The sequence below is a fragment of the Pelophylax lessonae genome, assembly GCF_965119305.1.
Source record: "Pelophylax lessonae genome assembly, chromosome: 3".
NCBI lineage: Eukaryota > Metazoa > Chordata > Amphibia > Anura > Ranidae > Pelophylax > Pelophylax lessonae.
Window position 1 is genome coordinate 18,183,287 of NC_138770.1, and position 18,723 is coordinate 18,202,009.

The window sequence follows — 18,723 nt, forward strand, 5'->3', positions numbered from 1 at the left end:
CGCGCGCAACCCGGAAGTGACGTCGGGGCCGGCGCAGAGCATCGTGGGACCAAAGAAGGCGGAAGAAGACGCCGAAGAGGATCTCGCTGGCTTTAAGCTGCCCACATCTGAGATGGCAGCGCTGGACAAGACGTTTGCAAGCTAAGTATTTGTTTTAACAGGTAAGTGCAACCCGGGACAGATCAGAGGCTAGCCATTGTGGAATGCACTAGCCCTGACTGTCCCGGGGGTATTAAAAAAAAAAAAAAAATCCAGGGTGGAACTCCGCTTTAAGATTGCCAGTTCTGTAAGGTCTGAAAAATAAGTGCAGGTGGGGTGGGAGGACAATCATAGACCCCCCTCTGTTCCTCAGAGTCCCCTGAGCCCCCCAGCCCCCTATTCCCTCAGAGCTCTGAAGCTTGACTACCCCCTCAAGGTTCTCAGAGTCCTTCAGACTTCAGTCCTTCAGATACATTACATACAGAGGTATATACCTACATATATACAGAGGCCCCTAAAGTCTTCCAGCTTTAATAAACCCTCAGATCCCCTCAGCTCCTATACTTCCCTCAGAGCCCTCACTATTTTCCTCCCTCTGACACCAATAATGGAACATATTCTTCATTTCAGGCTGGGGAATGTTTTCTTCCTCCTGACCAGCAATGTAAGGGGCTCTATGCTCCATACTTCTGACCCCTACGCTCCATCATTGTGTTGGCTGCATATTGTAATGATTGCCCATTTGCTGCCTGTGTTGTGTAACAATTGCCCTTTGTAGGCCATGTATGGTCAGGATTAGAGATGGGTTTGGGCGTGTTCGAGTTCGCATGTGCCCGATCCCACCAGGAAGCCGACACTGCAGTCCACTAATCACAGGCAGTGAGACATTTACTGATCCGTGCACCTGCGGATCGGGAAATGTCTCACTGTCTGTGATTAGAGGAGTGCAGTGTCGGCTTCCTGGCGGGATCGAGCACATGTGAACTCGAACACGCCCGAGCCCATCTCTAGTCAGGATGGTCATTGTCTTGTCTATTTATTATCAGTGCTGTTTGTTTAGAGGAACATATTACTAGAATATTTATCACCAAAATGAAGAGAATGTTCCGGCCCCAAAAGTGGGGAAATGTTCTAACCCTGAAGGGGTTAATCTAGGTTTCCACACTATATATGTGTGTATCATCATCTGCTGGAGATAAAAGATGTCACAGTGACTATGGAGGAAGAGGACGGACATGACGGGAGGTTACTGGGTGTAAATAGAAAATAAGATCTTATTACCTCCTCTGCTGCCTCTTCCAGCAACGTCTCCTCTCAACTTCCTCCCGTCTCACCTCTCACCCAGAACTTCCTGTCTGTACCTGACATCACTTCCTGTCTGTATTCCATAGAGACTTCTTGTCTGGGTAGAAGTGAGATCACCTCCTTGTGGAACTGCAGCCCTGAGAACCGTCTGGTAGTGTGAACATGGCCTTGTGCTGTGTGTGTATGTACTATATATCCTTCCCCTTTCTCTCCTCCCTGAGTGTGTATGAAGAGGCGGAGCTCCTGCTGGAACAGCGGTTGGAGGAGGAAGCCGAGTCTAGGAGGGAGACTGACAGAAAGCGCAGCAGACTTGCAGGAGTGAGCGAGGAGGATCCAGTTCCTTTGCCATCGGAGGTGAGGAGAGTGTGAAGGATGTTTGTGACTCTGGTAGCTGAAAAGCTGGGAGTCATATTGAGTGGGGAAGCACTACTAAGGGGGCGCCCTCGCCATCACGTGTGTAAGAGGTGGAAGAAGGCGTGGCTACACTACAGCTGGCACAGTTTGGAGCACGGAGAACTTTCACACCTTATCAACTTTTCATTCATTTGTGGATTTAATTTAGCAAAATAAATTTATTGAAGTAGTTACAAAGTGGAAGCAGTGGACATGCAGAGAACACTATGTTGAGCACAAATTATTGTATGATTACATGAATTTTCACAGGTTTTTAGTTTATTTAATATAGCTGCAACTATTATGATATGAATGAAGTGGGTGTGAAGTGGAAGCAGTAGATCTGTAGAGATTATTTTGATTATTTTATATTTATACCATATTATATAGATCCTACCAATATGCCGATCCCCTAAATTACCCTTCTTATCCCTTTTCGTATCCTTTCTATTCCCCTTCCCCCCTTATATACTTAATAGGGATGGAGGCGGCTAGCCTTGGGCAGGCACCGCCTCATTTAAAGTCCCAACTGTCCTTTGTCCTTTTGTCTGTTTCGTCTCTGTTTGTCCTGTGTCTTGTTATTTTGAATATTCATAGGAATGGAGGTGTGCGGTTGTTTTACGGTTGGTCCGTATGCAGGCCCCCCCCCCCTTTTTTTGGGCTTGCTACTACTATTTTTGGCAATACAACATATTAATACATATTCATTTCCATCATGTCCCTTCTGTCATGGGCAGTATTACACTCGTATCATGTAGATTGTTATTACATGGTTGGACACATCCCATGGTCTGTTGTTCACTTCCGGGAACTGCGAGACGCTTCGGCGGCCTCCCTCCTCCCCTTCTGCCCGTCTTCTGATTGGGCGCGGGAGTGTGGGCGACTCCCCGCTGCGCCTCGGCGCCACGTCATCCATGCTGTGCGTGTGACGTCCATTGACAGCGCCCTCGCACCGTCATGTGATTCCACTCTCGCGCTCATATATAGGGAGGTGGCGTGTGTCTCGATCCGGGATGGCACTTGACCCCGGACGTGACAACACCTCCTCCACTTTTGAGCGCGGACGTGACGCTAGGAGCCCCTTGCTGTGGCCATCCTCAGGTATTTCCCTTAGCATTCCCTATTGTCACCCCACTTGCCCTCTGACGCTTTTTTGAGCACCTTGGTCCTTTACATTCCCTATCACTGCCCTTGGTGGTCTGGACTACAGTCAACACTTTATTCCTTCATTTCTCACTTTTGGTCTCCCCTTTTCTTTGATCATCACTTAGCATTGGGGCACTTTTCCTCTTCATTCCCTAATTTTTCACCTTTATTCACCCCCTCACTTTTGCCCCCTTATTTTGCACTTCACTCAACTCAGTCACCCTCACTCACTTAACATTCTCGCTGGGTGTGGTCTTTTACCAATTTTCTTATTTCTTATGTAGCACCACCCCCGCAGGAGCTGCTGATTATATTATTGGGTCTACACCCTGCCTAACAACCCAATCAAATTGGCTCGATCCCTCCTCAGGCACAACTGACCCAGAATAGGACTGGACTATCAAATAGATACACAGGTTGGAATACAATACTTCACTATGCAACAATACCTTGTTACCTTCTTGAATAGTAGTCCTTCTGGGTGACACAATGGAACAACGCACAAGATTGTAATTAACCAAACTTAGTTTACTATATATCAAATTGAATAGGGGAGATACAATACAATACAATACAAGTCCATAAAAGGTTATTTAAAACAGCTTTAAAAAGGTAAAAGAATACCCCCACACTCCTCCTGCATTAAGGCTAGACACAGTACCAGATAGGTGGGCCTATCTGAGTCCCTCCCCCAGAGTTCTCTTCTTTCTTGTTGATCTTCGCTAGCAAGGTTATTGAATAGAGCTCATTTGTAATCCAGATTAGGAATAAAGATCAAGAGAGAGAAAACAACGAGCTGTTAGTTGTCACCGCAGGGTGTCTGCGTAACTGAGCAATAACTTCTGCGAGAGAGATAAGCCTCTGGCGACTCCTTTACAGACCTTATTGTTTGTCTATGAGTCTCCTGAGAGAGTATGGTGATAAACCCCGGGGTTTTATCACCTCCTGCTGCGCTACCGCTATCTGTAGATAAAACTGTCTCTTCAGCAGATAAAGTCAGTTATTGGGCATGTGCCCTCTCACCAACAGAAGTTTCTCCTTCGCGCGCTTCCACTGCGGTCTCAGTCCTTTGGCTATATGCCAGCCGCGCGGAGTCCTTCTGGCGGATGACTTCCGGTCTCGGCAAACAGCAGTATGACCTCCAGGAATGTGCCTCGTGCTTGAGATGGGACGGTTCCACGTCGTCCCTCCAGGCTAAAAGGCTCTGGCCCAATATCCAGTGTCAGTCCTTCACTCTCGCTCGCTGGTTCCTCAGAGTCCAGCGCAGAAAGGCCCCCCCCCTTCGCGCGCTTCTCTCTTCCTTTAAATAACCTCCCCCATAGTGCCGTGCGGTGCAGCCGTGCACCCTGGATCTTGCAAAGCAGCCTGGGAGATGTAGTTTCTTCATCTTGTGAAAAGGAAGTCACAGCCCGGGAAATTCCATGCAGCTACCACTAGAGGGAGCCTAGTTCCTGGATCTTGCAAAGCAGCCTGGGAGATGTAGTTTCTTCATCTTGTGAAAAGGAAGTCACAGCCCGGGAAATTCCATGCAGCTACCACTAGAGGGAGCCTAGTTCCTTCCCACATATCAAACAGTGTCTTTAGGCATGTTTAACCCCGCTACACTTATCTACCGGTTCTTCCTTTTTCAGCATTCCTGAAGTTTTTCAGATGATCCAGTCTATCTCCTTCGATTAACTCAATCCATCTAGGTATTTATACTTACCTCTAGATTTACTCCTTACCAATTTTATTACTTCATATTTGTCACTGTATTCACAGTGAAAACCTTTTTTATAGTAATCTAATATCCTTACCCATAGATATCCTTGGAGATCAATACCTTGATATCATCTCTTAAACATCTTTTGTCACCTTCATGACACTATGGAATGCCTATGTGGTATGCCCTTGGCCCCAGTCTGGGCCCCTACAGCTCCCGGAACAGACTTCTTTGACCCTTTGGGAGTACCCATCCACAACACTCTGTTTGAAATGACCTTACCTTGAAACGATGATTTGGGGTGCACTTGGCTCCTGACGAGTGGAATGTAATGTATCCACGAAACGCGTTGAGCCTATCATGGATGCACTCCTTACCAATATTAACATGTTATCTTTTATATGTGTTTTTATCAATGATCTGCTTTTCTCATTGTGTATTCCATGAGTCATGATCTGGTATTTAGGATGTTTTTCATTACTCTGGGATTGTGCCATTTTACACATGTAGTGTTGATGCAATTTGTACCAATGTGTTTTTGTTATATATGCAATTTCTATATGTATACATTAAAATCTTTATCTCCATATGACTGCATTTTTTCATTGTGACCACCGACTCCGCACACCTCATTTAAAGTCCTGCCTTTGTCCCCCCTTTTCCCGGTCTTCCTCACTATAAACATATATAGGGTATCGGCTTCTCTAAGAACAATATTCAATATTTATGCTATGTCATGTACATATATATATATATTTATACCATATTATATAGATCCTACCAATATGCCGATCCCCTAAATTACCCTTCTTATCCCTTATCGTATCCTTTCTATTCCCCTTCCCCCCTTATATATTTTGAGCACCTAACACTTTATAGATGAATGTATCCACATATTGTAGTGTGTATGTACTGTACACTGATCAGCCATAACATTATGATCACTGACAGGTGAAGTGAATAATATAGATTATCTCATTACAATGTCATATGGAAGTGGGTGGGGTATATTTGTGAGCAAGTAAACATGTTTTCCATGAAGTTGTTGTTTTTTTAAAGCAAAGAAATGGGCATTGCAGTTTGTTGTGTATGGGGCTGCAAGGGATGTGGGCGAAGAGATGGCACCAGGATGCATTATGGGAAGAAGACAAGCCGGCGGAGGCAGTGTGATGCTTTGTCTGGTGGAGTTCTGGTGGGTGGTCATAATGTTCTGGTGGGTGGGAATAATGTTCTGGTGGGTGGGTTTAATGTTCTGCTGGGTGGGTTTAATGTTCTGCTGGGTGGGTATAATGTTCTGCTGGGTGGGTATAATGTTCGGGTGGTAAATGAACACACAACTTAGTAAGATAAATAAAATGAAATAAAGGAAAAATAATTCCACCACCATTTTATTCTCAGCAGAGGAAATAGATACTAATAGGCTGCAGGAGATCTGCTTCATTTCAACCACCTCCTTTTCTCTTATAAGATCTCCTGCAGCCTATTAGCACCCATTCCCCTTTCTGTGTCTCAGTAGATCCCCTGCAGCCTATTAGCACCCATTTCCCTATTAGAGAATAAAATGGTGGTAGTTCCAATGTTTTATGTCACACGATATTAGCGCAATAGTTACATAGTTAGTGAGGCTGAAAAAAAGACACAAGTCCATCCAGTTCAACCTATGTGTGTGTGTTTGCTTTTAACCGTACATTGTATACCCCTGTATGTTGTGGTCTTTAAGGTGTCCATCCAATAGTTTTTTGAAACTATCAATGCTCCCCGCTGATACCTCTGCTTGTGGAAGAGAATTCCACATCCTTACCGCTCTTACAGTGAAGAACCCCTTACGCACTTTAAGGTTAAACCGCCTTTCCTCTAGTTTTAGTGAGTGGCCACGTGTCTTATTGTATTCCCTTACTCTAAATAGTTTGTTCCTTATGCTAGGGTCGCCAGTACAGTATTTGTACATTGATATCATATCCCCCCTCAATCGTCTCTTCTCCAGAGAGAATAGGTTCAGTGCTTGTAGTCTTTCCTCATAACCGATGTCCTCCATTCCCCTAATTATTTTTGTTGCCCTTCTCTGGACTTTCTCCAGTTCCAGCACATCCTTCCTGAGGACCGGTGCCCAGAACTGGACAGCATACTCCAGATGTGGCCGGACCAGAGTCTTGTAGAGTGGAAGAATAATCTCTTTATTTCTGGAGTGAATCCCCTTTTTTATACAACCCAGTATTCTGTTGGCTTTGCTTGCAGCGGCTTGGCATTGCATGCCACTTCCAAGCCTGTTGTCTACCAGTACCCCCAGGTCCCTTTCCATCCTAGACTCACCCAGAGGTTCCCCCCCTAGTGAGTAGCTTGCTTTCTGGTTTCTGGCCCCCAAGTGCATTACTTTACATTTTTCTACATTAAATCTCATCTGCCATGTAGTTGCCCACCCCGTTATTTTGTTCAGGTCTGCTTGCAAGATTTCCACATCCTGCATAGAAGATATTGGCATGCCTAATTTAGTATCATCTGCAAATACTGAGATTGTACTAGATATCCCCTCCTCTAGATCATTTATGAATAAATTAAACAGGATTGGTCCCAGGACAGAACCCTGGGGGACCCCACTTTCCACACCCGCCCAATCCGAGTACTCCCCATTAATCACCACCCTCTGTACTCTCCCCTGGAGCCAGTTCTCTATCCAGGTACTCACCTTATGGTCCATACCTACCTTCCTTAGTTTGTACAGTAAGCGTTTGTGGGGAACGGTGTCAAAGGCCTTTGCAAAGTCCAGATACACCACATCCACAGGCTTACCTTTATCTAAGTGGCAGCTCACTTCATCGTAGAAGGTTAATAGATTGGTTTGGCATGAACGATTTTTCATGAATCCATGCTGATTACTACTTATAATACCGTTTTCATTACTAAAGTCTTGTATGTGGTCCCTTATCATCCCCTCCAAAATTTTGCAGACTACTGATGTTAGGCTGACCGGCCTATAGTTACCCGGGATATATCTCGGCCCCTTTTTAAATATTGGTACCACGTTGGCTTTTTTCCAATCAGCTGGCACCATACCTGTCTGTAAACTATCCTTAAAGATCAAGAATAATGGTCTGGCAATCACCTGACTGAGCTCCTTTAGAACCCTTGGGTGCAAGCCATCCGGTCCCGGGGATTTATTTATGTTAAGTTTCTCTAATTTAGCTCTAAGTCTATCCTCTGTTAGCCATGGCGGCACTTCCTGAGGTGTATTATTTAGTTCGGCCTTACAAGCGGGGTTCGTGTAGCCCCCCGATTCCTTTGTGAAGACTGAAGAGAAGAAATTATTTAACACTTCCGCCTTTTCTCTGTCCTCAGTGGCCATTTTTCCTTTATCATCTTTTATGGGGCCAATGTGTTCTGGCCTCGCTTTCTTACTGTTTATATACTTAAAGAATTTCTTGGGGTTCTTTTTACTCTCCTCCGCTATATGTCTCTCGTGTTCCATTTTAGCCGCCCTGATTTCATCTTTACATTTCTTATTACACTCTTTGTAATGCTTAAATGCTGCCAATGACCCCTCAGTCTTGTATTTTTTGAAGGCCTTTTCTTTAGCTCTAATATACATTTTTATGTTGGAGTTTAGCCACCCAGGGTTTAGTTTTGCTCTTTTAAATTTATTTCCCTGTGGAATGCACTGGCCCACCCCCTTGTTAAGTATGCTCTTGAAGCACTCCCATTTTTCCTCCGTGTTCTTTGTTCCCAGGGTTCTATCCCATTTGATATTTTCTAGCAGCGAGCGCAGTTTAGGGAAATTGGCTCTTTTGAAATTCAGTGTCCTTATATTACCCTTGTGTTTCCTATTACTGTAATTAATACTGAAACCAATTGACCTATGGTCACTGTTCCCTAAGTTGTCCCGTATTTCTATATCCGTGAGCAGGTCTGTATTGTTGGTAATCAGTAGGTCAAGTACCGCATTGTTTCTTGTCGGTGCATTCACCATCTGACCCATGAAATTGTCCTGCAAAACATTTAGGAACTGCCGAGCCTTGGCTGAATGCGCGGTTCCTTCTGCCCAGTCTATATCAGGATAATTAAAGTCCCCCATTATAATGACATTTCCCATCCTTGCTGCCAATCCTATCTGTAACATGAGGTCCACCTCCCCCTCCTCCCTCTGGTTTGGGGGCCTATAGCATACGCCCAATATTACCTTCCCCACCGTGCCTTTCCTTTGAAGCTCTACCCATAGGGATTCTGCCTCGTCCATAGCTCCATTATTAATATCATCCCTCATATTTACCTGTATACTGTTCTTAATATACAAACATACCCCTCCCCCTTTTTTACCCTCTCTATCTCTGCGATAAAGGGAATACCCCTGAATGGTCGCCATCCAGTCATGAGAGCTGTCAAACCAAGTCTCAGTTATCCCCACAAAATCTAAGTCCTCCTCAAACATCAGCAGCTCCAGCTCTCCCATCTTGTTGGCCAGGCTTCTGGCATTGGTATACAAACCTCGTAATTTTGATGTTTTTAGGCTGCTCTCTTGATTTTTCCCCGTACCCACCCTGGGTATAGGGGCTCCGAACACCCTACCGCTAATGCCCCCATTTCTGCCCTCTGAAACTTGCTTTCCACTGGCTAATTCTACATCTGTACCCTCCCCCCCATTCCCTAGTTTAAAAGCCCCTCTAACTTTTTGGCCATCCTCTCACCCAGTACGGCTGCACCCACCCCATTTAGGTGCAATCCGATGGATTAGGAAACAGAAAATGTCAGTAAAAAACCCAGTGCAGGTAATTTTGGGGTCACAGACACAATCTATCCCCCAATTTATAGATTCCTAGAGAAGAGTTTGTTGTGGAAGGGAAGTTGGGTACAAGTCAATGAAACCCCCGACACTCCCAGCTGAGAACAATGAAGGAGATTACTATTCCAATCCTCCAACCAGTTTTCTGGCTAGGAAGGTCTGGGAGTCAATATTTCCCCAGCTGATCAGGAACAACGAAGGAGTTTACTATTCAAATCCTCAACAACTTGTTTTCCCACTCGCTGTTTCCCCAGCTGGCAGAGACAAGACCCAAAAGTCCATCCAACGTCTCCTTTATACTTCAATAAATTATTATATCACCACCAATAAATGTCTCCAAACCTTCCAGAGCTTCGTCCTCCATATCTCAGTATATGCTCCAGCAAGCCATGTGTAGTGGACTACAAAACTCCCCAAACACCAATCCCATGCTCTCTTGGTGCTCACACTCAGATTGTGCACTCACCAGACCTCAATCACTCTCCTAATAAGTGGATACCACAATAGCTTTAGAGGAACCCTGGCTGAGAAATGCTGGACTAGGCAGTAATAAATTTCTCTCGCCATTGGTGGGATTGGAGATGACCCATCTATAAGGATATACAGTACATACACACACACAGCACAAGGCCGTGTTCACACTACCAGATGTTTCTCAGGGCTGCAGTTCCTCTGAGCTCCACAAGGTGGTGATCTTACTTCTACCCAGACAGGAAGTCTCTATGAAATACAGACAGGAAGTCTCTATGGAATACAGACAGGAAGTGATGTCAGATATAAATAGGAAATTCTGGGTGAGAGGTGAGTCGGGAGGAAGTAGAGAGGAGACATCGCTGGGAGTGGCAGCAGAGGAGGTAATAAGATCTTATTATCTATTTACACCCAGTAACCCCCGGTCGTGTCCGTCCTCTTCCTCCATAGTCACTGTGACGTCAGAAGGAAGAAAACATTCCCCAGCCTACATGAAGAATATGTTCCATCATTGGTGTCAGAGGGAGGAAAATTCTGAGGCCTCAGTGGAAAGTAGAGGGCTCGAGGGGCTGTGAGGGTTTAGTAAAGCTGAAAGACTTATGGCCCGTACACACGTACCGATTGTCGGCTGTAAATATTCGGCCAACGTCCGATCGGCCGATTGTCGGCTTGTTAGTATGATGCTTTCGACAACCGACTGCAACTTTTTCGGCCAAACAAAATCTGGTGTGCATGCTTTAAAATTTTTGTTGGCCAACAAAGAACGGCCGATTGTTCGTCAGTCAGTACAGAATTCGGCCGACAAAAAGCAGATGAGCAAGACTGGCCATGCTCAGAGAAGAAAAAACACACGGAAAGTTAACCATCACATGACATCACTTCTGCAGTCGGTTGTTGTTGGCCGACAAAATTTGTGTGCAGTCTTGAGCACTTTTCAACCAACAAAACAGCATCGGACAAAAGACGGCCGAACGGTCGGCCGACAATCGGTGCGTGTGTATGGGGCTTTAAGGGGTAAGTCAGAGAGTTCTATGACATCACACTGACCTCACCGCTCCTCCTCCCAATGTACCTCCATGTGGCTCTTTTTTCTGGTGCTCTTAGGATGTGGGCAGACTCTTTTCATCCTCGCAACCAAAGCAGAACTGTTGATCCTGTATTTTATGTAATGACGTTAGAATTCCCTATGCCATTGGAGGGGGAGGTGTCCTTGAAGTAGGGCTTTATAAAAATACAGACCTTACGGGTGAGGAGGATTCTGGGAGCGTCATTTAATTTTACTATTTATTAAAACTTCTGACAGGAGTGGTGGGCGGTGCTGGGAATTCTGGGACATTATCCAGTAACAGACAAGGGATGTGTCTGGATGGTGACTGTATCATTGTGTGTGTCAGGTTCCTATAAGGTGTCAGGATGTCACTGTCTATTTCTCCATGGAGGAGTGGGAGTATTTAGAAGGACACAAGGATCTCTACAAGGACGTCATGATGGAGAATCAGCCGCCCCTCACATCACCGGGTAAGAGGAGACTTTATTGTAAAGGAGAGAGCAGTACGGAGGATCCACCTAGATCCCATCATCTGATAAACACATAGAAACAATGTATTCAGTCAGTGTGTGTGTTTCCTACAGATGGATCCAGTAATGGGAACCCACAAGAGAGATGTCCCCGTCCTCTGTATTCCCGGGATTCCACACAGGAAGGTCACACCATCCCTCACCATCATCAGGTAGGTGAAGATGGATGTTGTGATCGTAAAAGTGATCTGACTGTAGGAAAATATATTCCACTCTTAGGTATAAGATTCTTTTTTTGCTCACATTTTAAAGCAACCATTCCCTGCTATTTTGTTTGTTTAGAATAAAAATCTGATAGATATAAAAGATGAGGTTAAAGAGGAAGAAGAGACTTATGTGAGGGGGGATCAGCAGTTCAGGGAAGAGGTTGGGATGATGGACAAAGTTAAAGAGGAGGAATCTTCTCCAGACATCAGCACAGGTGAGTGATGGACACTAAATACAAAAACTGTTTGGGTATATGGATTGATGTTTGAGGATCTGTAGATCCACTTCTACAAAGACATCATGATGGAGAATCAGCCGCCCCTCACATCGCCGGGTAAGAGGAGACTTTATTGTAAAGGGAAGAGCAGTACGGAGGGTCCACCTAGATCCCCCATCATCTGATAAACACATAGAAACAATGTATTCAGTCAGTGTGTGTGTTTCCTACAGATGGATCCAGTAATGGAAACCCACCAGAGAGATGTCCCCGTCCTCTGTATTCCCGGGATTCCACACAGAAAGGTCACACCATCCCTCTCCATCATCAGGTAAATGATTGTCAATTATTGGTAGTTATAATTTATACACAGCATGTTTGTTACAATGAATGTTTTATTATATATTCAGAGTGGAATCGTCTGTGATTACAATATTGTTGTTAAAGAAGAATATAAAGATGAGGATGAGGAGTATGGAGTGATGAAGGAGTTTTTAGAAGGACACAAGGATATGATGGAGCCACCTAATACCAGGAACCCACCAGAGAGATGTCCCCGTCCTCTGTATTCCCGGGATTCCACACAGTAAGGTCACACCATCCCTCACTGTTACAAGGTTGGTGGGACGGGGCATCTAGAACATGGACATAAAGATGATGTGTGAATTTTTTATGTGAGCTTATATTTTACAGATGATATTCACTCTCATTTTCTTGGTTTAGGGTGAAGATCTGATAGATATAGAATTTGAGGTTAAAGCAGAAGAAGAAGAGAGGTATGTGAGGGATGATCAGCAGTCTATGGAGGAGGATGGAATAACGGGGACATTTATAGAGGAGGACACTCCTACAGAGATCAGCACAGGTGGGTCATTAACACTAAATACATTCCTCCACCCATACTGCTCACTAATTGGTCCAGAGTAGGGCGGGGACTGGGTGATATCAGCCTGTAATCCCCTGGTCACTTTCCTGAGCTGTGTTCCCCATCCTGTATTCCTGTATTTCTCTCCGATAATCTTCATTCTCTGTGCTGCAGACAAAATTTATGTATCTAGACTGGATTTATGGAGATTCTGGGGTTCAGCTGGCAGCAAAATGTACATTATCACCATTGGCCTTACTAGACCTAGGCAACTAGGGCATGTGATGTGGGTCTTCTGCCCCATGCCCAGGTCTAGTAAGATCTCTGACAGAACAATTCTCCCGGGTTTACTTGTTTTGTTGGCTGTGCTGGGTGGAGGGATATGTCTTTATAGTCTCACATCCAAGTCACTGAGTGCAGTCTCAGGAGATGGGAGGCAGCGGTGTGGGACATCTGCAACTTGTCTCAAGTAAACATTTAAGTTTTTGACTCTTATAATATATAATATCTATTGTACATTACATACTCCTGACCCCTGCACTATATACTCTGTGTTGTACATTACACACTCCTGACCCCTGCACTATATACTCTATGTTGTACATTACATAAACCTGACCCCTGCACTATATACTCTATATTGTACATTACATACACCTGACCCCTGCACTATATACTCTATATTGTACATTACATACTCCTGACCCCTGCACTATACTGTATACTCTGAGTTGTACATTGCATACTCCTGACCCCTGCACCATATACTCTGTTGTACATTACATACTCCTGACCCCTGCACTATATACGCTATGTTGTACATTACATTATTCTGATACTATATAGTCCTATCTGTTGTATCTTGGAACAGGACATAATGGAACCACACTGCAAATTGAGTACACCTCCATCCCAATTATCTATAAACAGAAAAAGAATTGCCCAGAGGGACTTTAATTGAGGAGGACTCAATAGTCATTATTGCGCAATGCGTCTGATTTATTAATTAAAACTATCATACAAAATATTACAGCATAAAATATATTCATATCTGAGTATGTACGTCAATCCATATACATGATGATGCAAATCATCAATAAAACATGACATGGCAGTATCAGTATGCATATAAATACATCTTGTTGTAATGTTCCGGTACCTTTGGTACCCTAAATTACTCTTTTCACAAGTGTATGCGCCCCACCATTCTCTTTTGGAAAGGTGCGCATACACCTTTAAGACTGAAGCTGTCATCACTCAGCGCCGGACTAGATGGCTATTTAAATCGCCGGTTCTCACTCACATGTGTTCGTTCAAACACCTTTACCTTGATGCTAACTTGGCTTGAAGCTTTCGTGCTTGCAAGCATACCTCGCTGACGGAACCTCGCTGCGCTGATCCCTGCATCCCGCTTCCGGATCATCCGCTCCTCCTGAACCAACCTTCGGCTGTATTGCTATTAGTGCTAAGTACCCCGCAGGGGAAACCTATATAAACTTATACCAAGCTTACACTATCTAGCTCTGCATAGTAAAGACTATTTATCACATCTGCATATCTAGATTGCTAGCTCTTAAGACTACTGCTACTTATTCCTGCACTGGGTTGATCTCTCTTGTATGTCCACCTGCTACTCTGTCATCTGCTACCATACATGATTGCTAAACCTACCTGCATCCATCTGCTACTGTCTTACCTTCAAGTGTCTGTCACCTACCACCTCCACTCAACCTGTCTCTTAAATCTTCATCACTGTGTTACTACATACATAAAGTCACTCTAGGAACCAGCTTGTTGAGTGTGTGTATTTACTAGCTGAATTAAGACCTTCCACACATGATGAGTCATTGAGGTTGGGAATGGTATCTCAGCATCTCTCTTACATGACTACTGAAGTGGAATATTTCTGCAGCTGAAAATCCACACCATACATGAAACGCAGGAGCGTTACACTTGTACGTTGAACACGATGCGTTTCGTGGGTCGCATCGCCCACTCATCAGGAGTATTTGTATAAGCGCATGTCTGAAAAAAATGTAATGAATGTTGTTAGTCAACATGCAGATTGGATGCCTAGTGGAGTATGGAGACTCAAACGTGGGACCCAAGTGGGGAGACACCATACTCACATAGTTCCTGTTACTCCACAATGTCTGATCTGAATGGACTCCGCTGCACCCAGTGATCGCACTCTGCAACATGCACTATATACTGTATATTGTACATTACATACTCCTGACCCCTGCACTATATACTCTATTTTTTACATTATATACTCCTGACCCCTGCACTATATACCCTATGTTGTACATTAGATACTCCTGACCCCTGCACTATATACTCTATGTTGTACATTACAGACGTCTGACTTCTGCTCTCTCCCCTCTACCCACTGCTATATATACACATAATATGGATTCTCCTTTGTTACACCCATTTTCTACCAGCTGGACATTTTATATCTGATGATTTGATTGGAGGACAGACTTTTACATGCTGATTATAATGAGATAAAATCCTCCAACTTTGGAACCTTAAACAGAAAGTGGTAATGAGGGAGGAGTCAGTAACCCAATGATGGTGGTCTTCAGGATCAGTCCATTCTTCATCTTGGCTGTTCTCCCCATCCTCACTCTCTGACCTCTGGTGGGGCTCAGCCCCGCTGTTATTTATGACTAAATCATGGACTAAATAAGGAAGTGCAGGACTTCTTGTGTTGGGAAGATGGCAATGAGTGATAGAGGGGGAGGGGACACTCGTCCTATAATCCCCCTCATCACTGTCACTCCTATAAAAGACAGTTCTCGTTGTTTCCTAACTCTCTGACTAAGGTCCATGAATAAAGAAATGAACTGGTAGGAGATCAGAGAACCCATTTACTAGTTACCTTTAGGGGGGAATTGTAAGATCCTCAGAAACAAAGCTGCCTGATGTGGGCGGAGTCTTGGTTTAGGGGAACCAATCTGCTGATGTCTAGTAATAATCTTTGTATTTCTATTTTAGTAGATGGACGGGAGATGAGAAAAACCTCAGAGGATTGTCTCACTTTATCTCCAGACTGTAAAGTAGAAGATGAGGACATCACACAGTATAGTCCAAGAGAAAACCCGGCTACCTCAAATGTCCATCCGGCACCACACAGTGTAGATGGACCATCGTATTCCTCTTATCCTGAGGAACCTCAGACTGTGAGGGACAGTGCTGGACCATCGTATTCCTCTTATCCTGAGGAACCTCAGACTGTGAGGGACGGTGCCAGACCATCGTATTCCTCTTATCCTGAGGAACCTCAGACTGTGAGGGACGGTGCCGGACCATCGTATTCCTCTTATCCTGAGGAACCTCAAACTGTGAGGGACGGTGCCGGACCATCATATTCCTCTTATCCTGAGGAACCTCAGACTGTGAGGGACGTTCTTCCAACAGATAAGAGGTTTTCCTGTACTGAGTGCGGGAAGTGTTTCCGTTTTAAATGCCGTCTTAATGTGCATAAAAGGTCTCACACAGGAGAGAAGCCGTATTCCTGTCCTGAGTGCGGGAAATGTTTTTCAGACAAGTCCAATCTTTACACACATCAGAGATCTCACACGGGGGAGAAGCCGTATTCCTGTCCTGAGTGTGGGAAATGTTTTGCAACAAAAACATATTTTGTCAATCATCAAAGGTCTCACACAGGCGAGAAGCTACATTGCTGTCCTGAGTGCGGGAAATCTTATTCACAGAAGTCTGATCTTTACAGACATCAGAGATTGCACACTGGGAAGAAGGTACTTTCATGTTCTGAGTGTGGGAAAAGTTTTGTACAAAAATCAAACCTTGTTACACATCAGAGATCTCACACGGGGGAGAAGCCGTATTCCTGTCTTGAGTGCGGGAAATGTTTTTCAAAAAAGTCTGATCTTAACAGACATCAGAGATCTCACATGGGGGAGAAGCCATATTCCTGTCCTGAGTGCGGGAAATGTTTTTCACAGAAGTCCGATCTTTACAGACATCAGAGATGTCACATGGTCGAGAAGCCACTTTCCTGTCCTGAGTGAGGGAATTGTTCCTCACAGAAGTCCTGTCTTCCTGTACATCAGGAATCCCACACAACCCTGGAGGTGTATTAGTGCCTTGGGTGTGGGAAATGTCTTCTTATATGAATGTTAGTGGACATGTGGGGAAGAAGCACACCCTGATATACACCTCAGATATACTCCATGGCTGATCTTCATCATGTAAGAAACACTTCAGAAGGAGATCAGAGATCACCAAAGACATGGATGAAGTGTTATCCCGTGTTGGCCATTGATAGCAGTAGAAAAATAAAAATGGAGTCCTTACCTTTCATTGACTGAGTACATTTTGTGGTGTAAGATTTCACAAACACTTACAGGTCTATTTAGTTGAATGAATGTGACCAGCATTCGCCCAGCTGGGATGAATATTGGATGTATTTTATTTCATACACTGATTTCCTTGGCTCCATCTAGTGGCCATAATGCAGTATTGCGCTATGAGGGCCATTCACGTCAAACTGTGACTTTTCATATTACAGGTATAGAAAGGGATGGTAGCGTGGCGGTACTACATGCCCTAGTAAGTAATGTCCTATTACTGATGGGTGGGGCACATGTGGCGGGCAGTCCAGGGAGCGTTATTCAGGATGGCAGATAACAGTGTTAGTGCGTGCGTGGAACAGCGTGTGGTGATGGAGGTTCTTGTGAAGGAAGGAGTAAAACCCGCAGATATTTACAGAAGACTTCAAGCACAGTACGGTGATGAGACGCTCATCTGCAGGAAGAGATTTGATTGGTGTAGACGTCAGTCAGTGAGGATCCCGGCCGTGGCGGTTTCCAGCCCCCAGCAGTGATTCCTGTGATCATTCAGCACGTGGAAGGCCTGATTCTGGATAACCGACACATAACCTGACGTGACATTGTACAAGAAACCAATCTTTCTGTGGGAAGGGGGAACACATTCATCCTAGGCTGTCCTAGGAGGGTTCAGGCGTCCTGACAAATCTTTCCATGACCAAGCTTTCCAGGCATTAGTTATCTCTTACCCTCCGGAAGATTTACCCCCCTTCATGACCAGTCCATTTTTTGTGATACGGCATTGCGTTACTTTAAGGGACAATTTTGCGGTCATGCAAAGCTGTACCCAAGTAAAATCGATGTCCTTTTTTCCCCACAAATAGAGCTTTCTTTTGGAGGTATTTGATCACCTCTGCAGGTTTTTATTTTTTGCGCTATAAACAAAAAAATAAAATTTTGAAAAAAAGAACAATATTTTTTACTTTCTGATTTAAAACATCCAATAAAAAGAAATGTAGAAAATCAAATTTCTTCATCAATATATATTCTGCTTCATATTTTTGGTAAAAATCCCAATAAGTGTATATTGATTGGTTTGTGTAAAAGTTATATCGTCTACAAACTATGTGATATATATTTTTACTAGTAATGGCAGTGATCAACGACGTATAGCAGGACTGCGATATTTGCGGCGGACTGTCGGACACGGGGGGGGGGGGGGAGTAATTCACTAAGCTGAAAGAATTGCACTGCTCCAGTTCTATTTTTTCTTGCCGCGTTAACCACTTTAGCCCCAGTCGCCGCAGATATACTGCGGCAGGCTGGCGCTCCCAGGCAAAGCATCGTACATGTATGGCGCTCGCCTTGGTGGAGCTAGAAGGTGATCGTGCGCTGCCGGAAGAGCGCTCCCGCCCCGCTCGTTAGCTGCGGAGCCAGTGCATGTGACCGGCGGCTCCGATGGCCGCCGGTCACTCGCGATCTCCTGCAGCAGAGGAAGAAAGACAGACAGCTGATGTAAACACAGCCGTCTGTCATTCTCACTGAAGTGATCACAGAGGCTATGTGATCCTGCTATGTAGGATCGTATGTCTCTGTGATGACTTCACAAGCCACGCCCCCTGACAGTTAGAATCACGCCCATAGGGAAAAAATTACTACAATTTTTTGCGGGAATTTAACATTGCGGCGGACAGATCAAACCCCTAACTGACATTTTTGACACTTTTGGGGGTACCAGTGACATTACTACAGTAATCAGTGCTATAAATATGCACTGTTACTGTAAAAATG

General features: G+C 44.5%; 3 protein-coding genes across 3 annotated transcripts in view; all 3 read left to right on the top strand.

Moving 5' to 3' along the window:
• The window catches only part of LOC309550239 (uncharacterized protein), a gene marked incomplete at both ends in the record, with an annotated part of 1,760,330 nt that overhangs the window by 158,411 nt on the left and 1,583,196 nt on the right, over positions 1–18,723 (top strand). Inside the window, 1 exon segment of the mRNA XM_082250650.1 lies at positions 16,068–16,634. Coding sequence (XP_082106776.1) covers positions 16,068–16,634 — 567 coding nt within the window.
• The window catches only part of LOC309548786 (uncharacterized protein), a gene marked incomplete at its 3' end in the record, with an annotated part of 145,338 nt that continues 128,195 nt past the window's right edge, over positions 1,581–18,723 (top strand). The window contains exon 1 of the mRNA XM_082248730.1: positions 1,581–1,638. The remainder of the gene's footprint in view (positions 1,639–18,723) is intronic.
• LOC309550786 (uncharacterized protein) lies at positions 11,122–12,976 on the top strand. The gene is made up of 3 exons (XM_082251122.1): positions 11,122–11,285; positions 12,003–12,100; positions 12,493–12,976. Exons 1-3 carry the CDS (start codon positions 11,201–11,203, stop codon positions 12,694–12,696), a joined length of 387 nt encoding a protein of 128 aa, XP_082107248.1. The 5' UTR covers positions 11,122–11,200; the 3' UTR covers positions 12,697–12,976.

What these genes read in the sequence shown, in the direction of transcription:
- LOC309550786 (XM_082251122.1), top strand. Translation starts at nt 11,201, where the DNA reads ATGGAGGAGTGGGAGTATTTAGAAGGACACAAGGATCTCTACAAGGAC. An exon ending in GCCGCCCCTCACATCACCGG is followed by an intron (nt 11,286 to 12,002) that starts GTAAGAGGAGAC and finishes TGTTTCCTACAG; the next exon opens with ATGGATCCAGTAATGGAAAC. An exon ending in CCATCCCTCTCCATCATCAG is followed by an intron (nt 12,101 to 12,492) that starts GTAAATGATTGT and finishes TTCTTGGTTTAG; the next exon opens with GGTGAAGATCTGATAGATAT.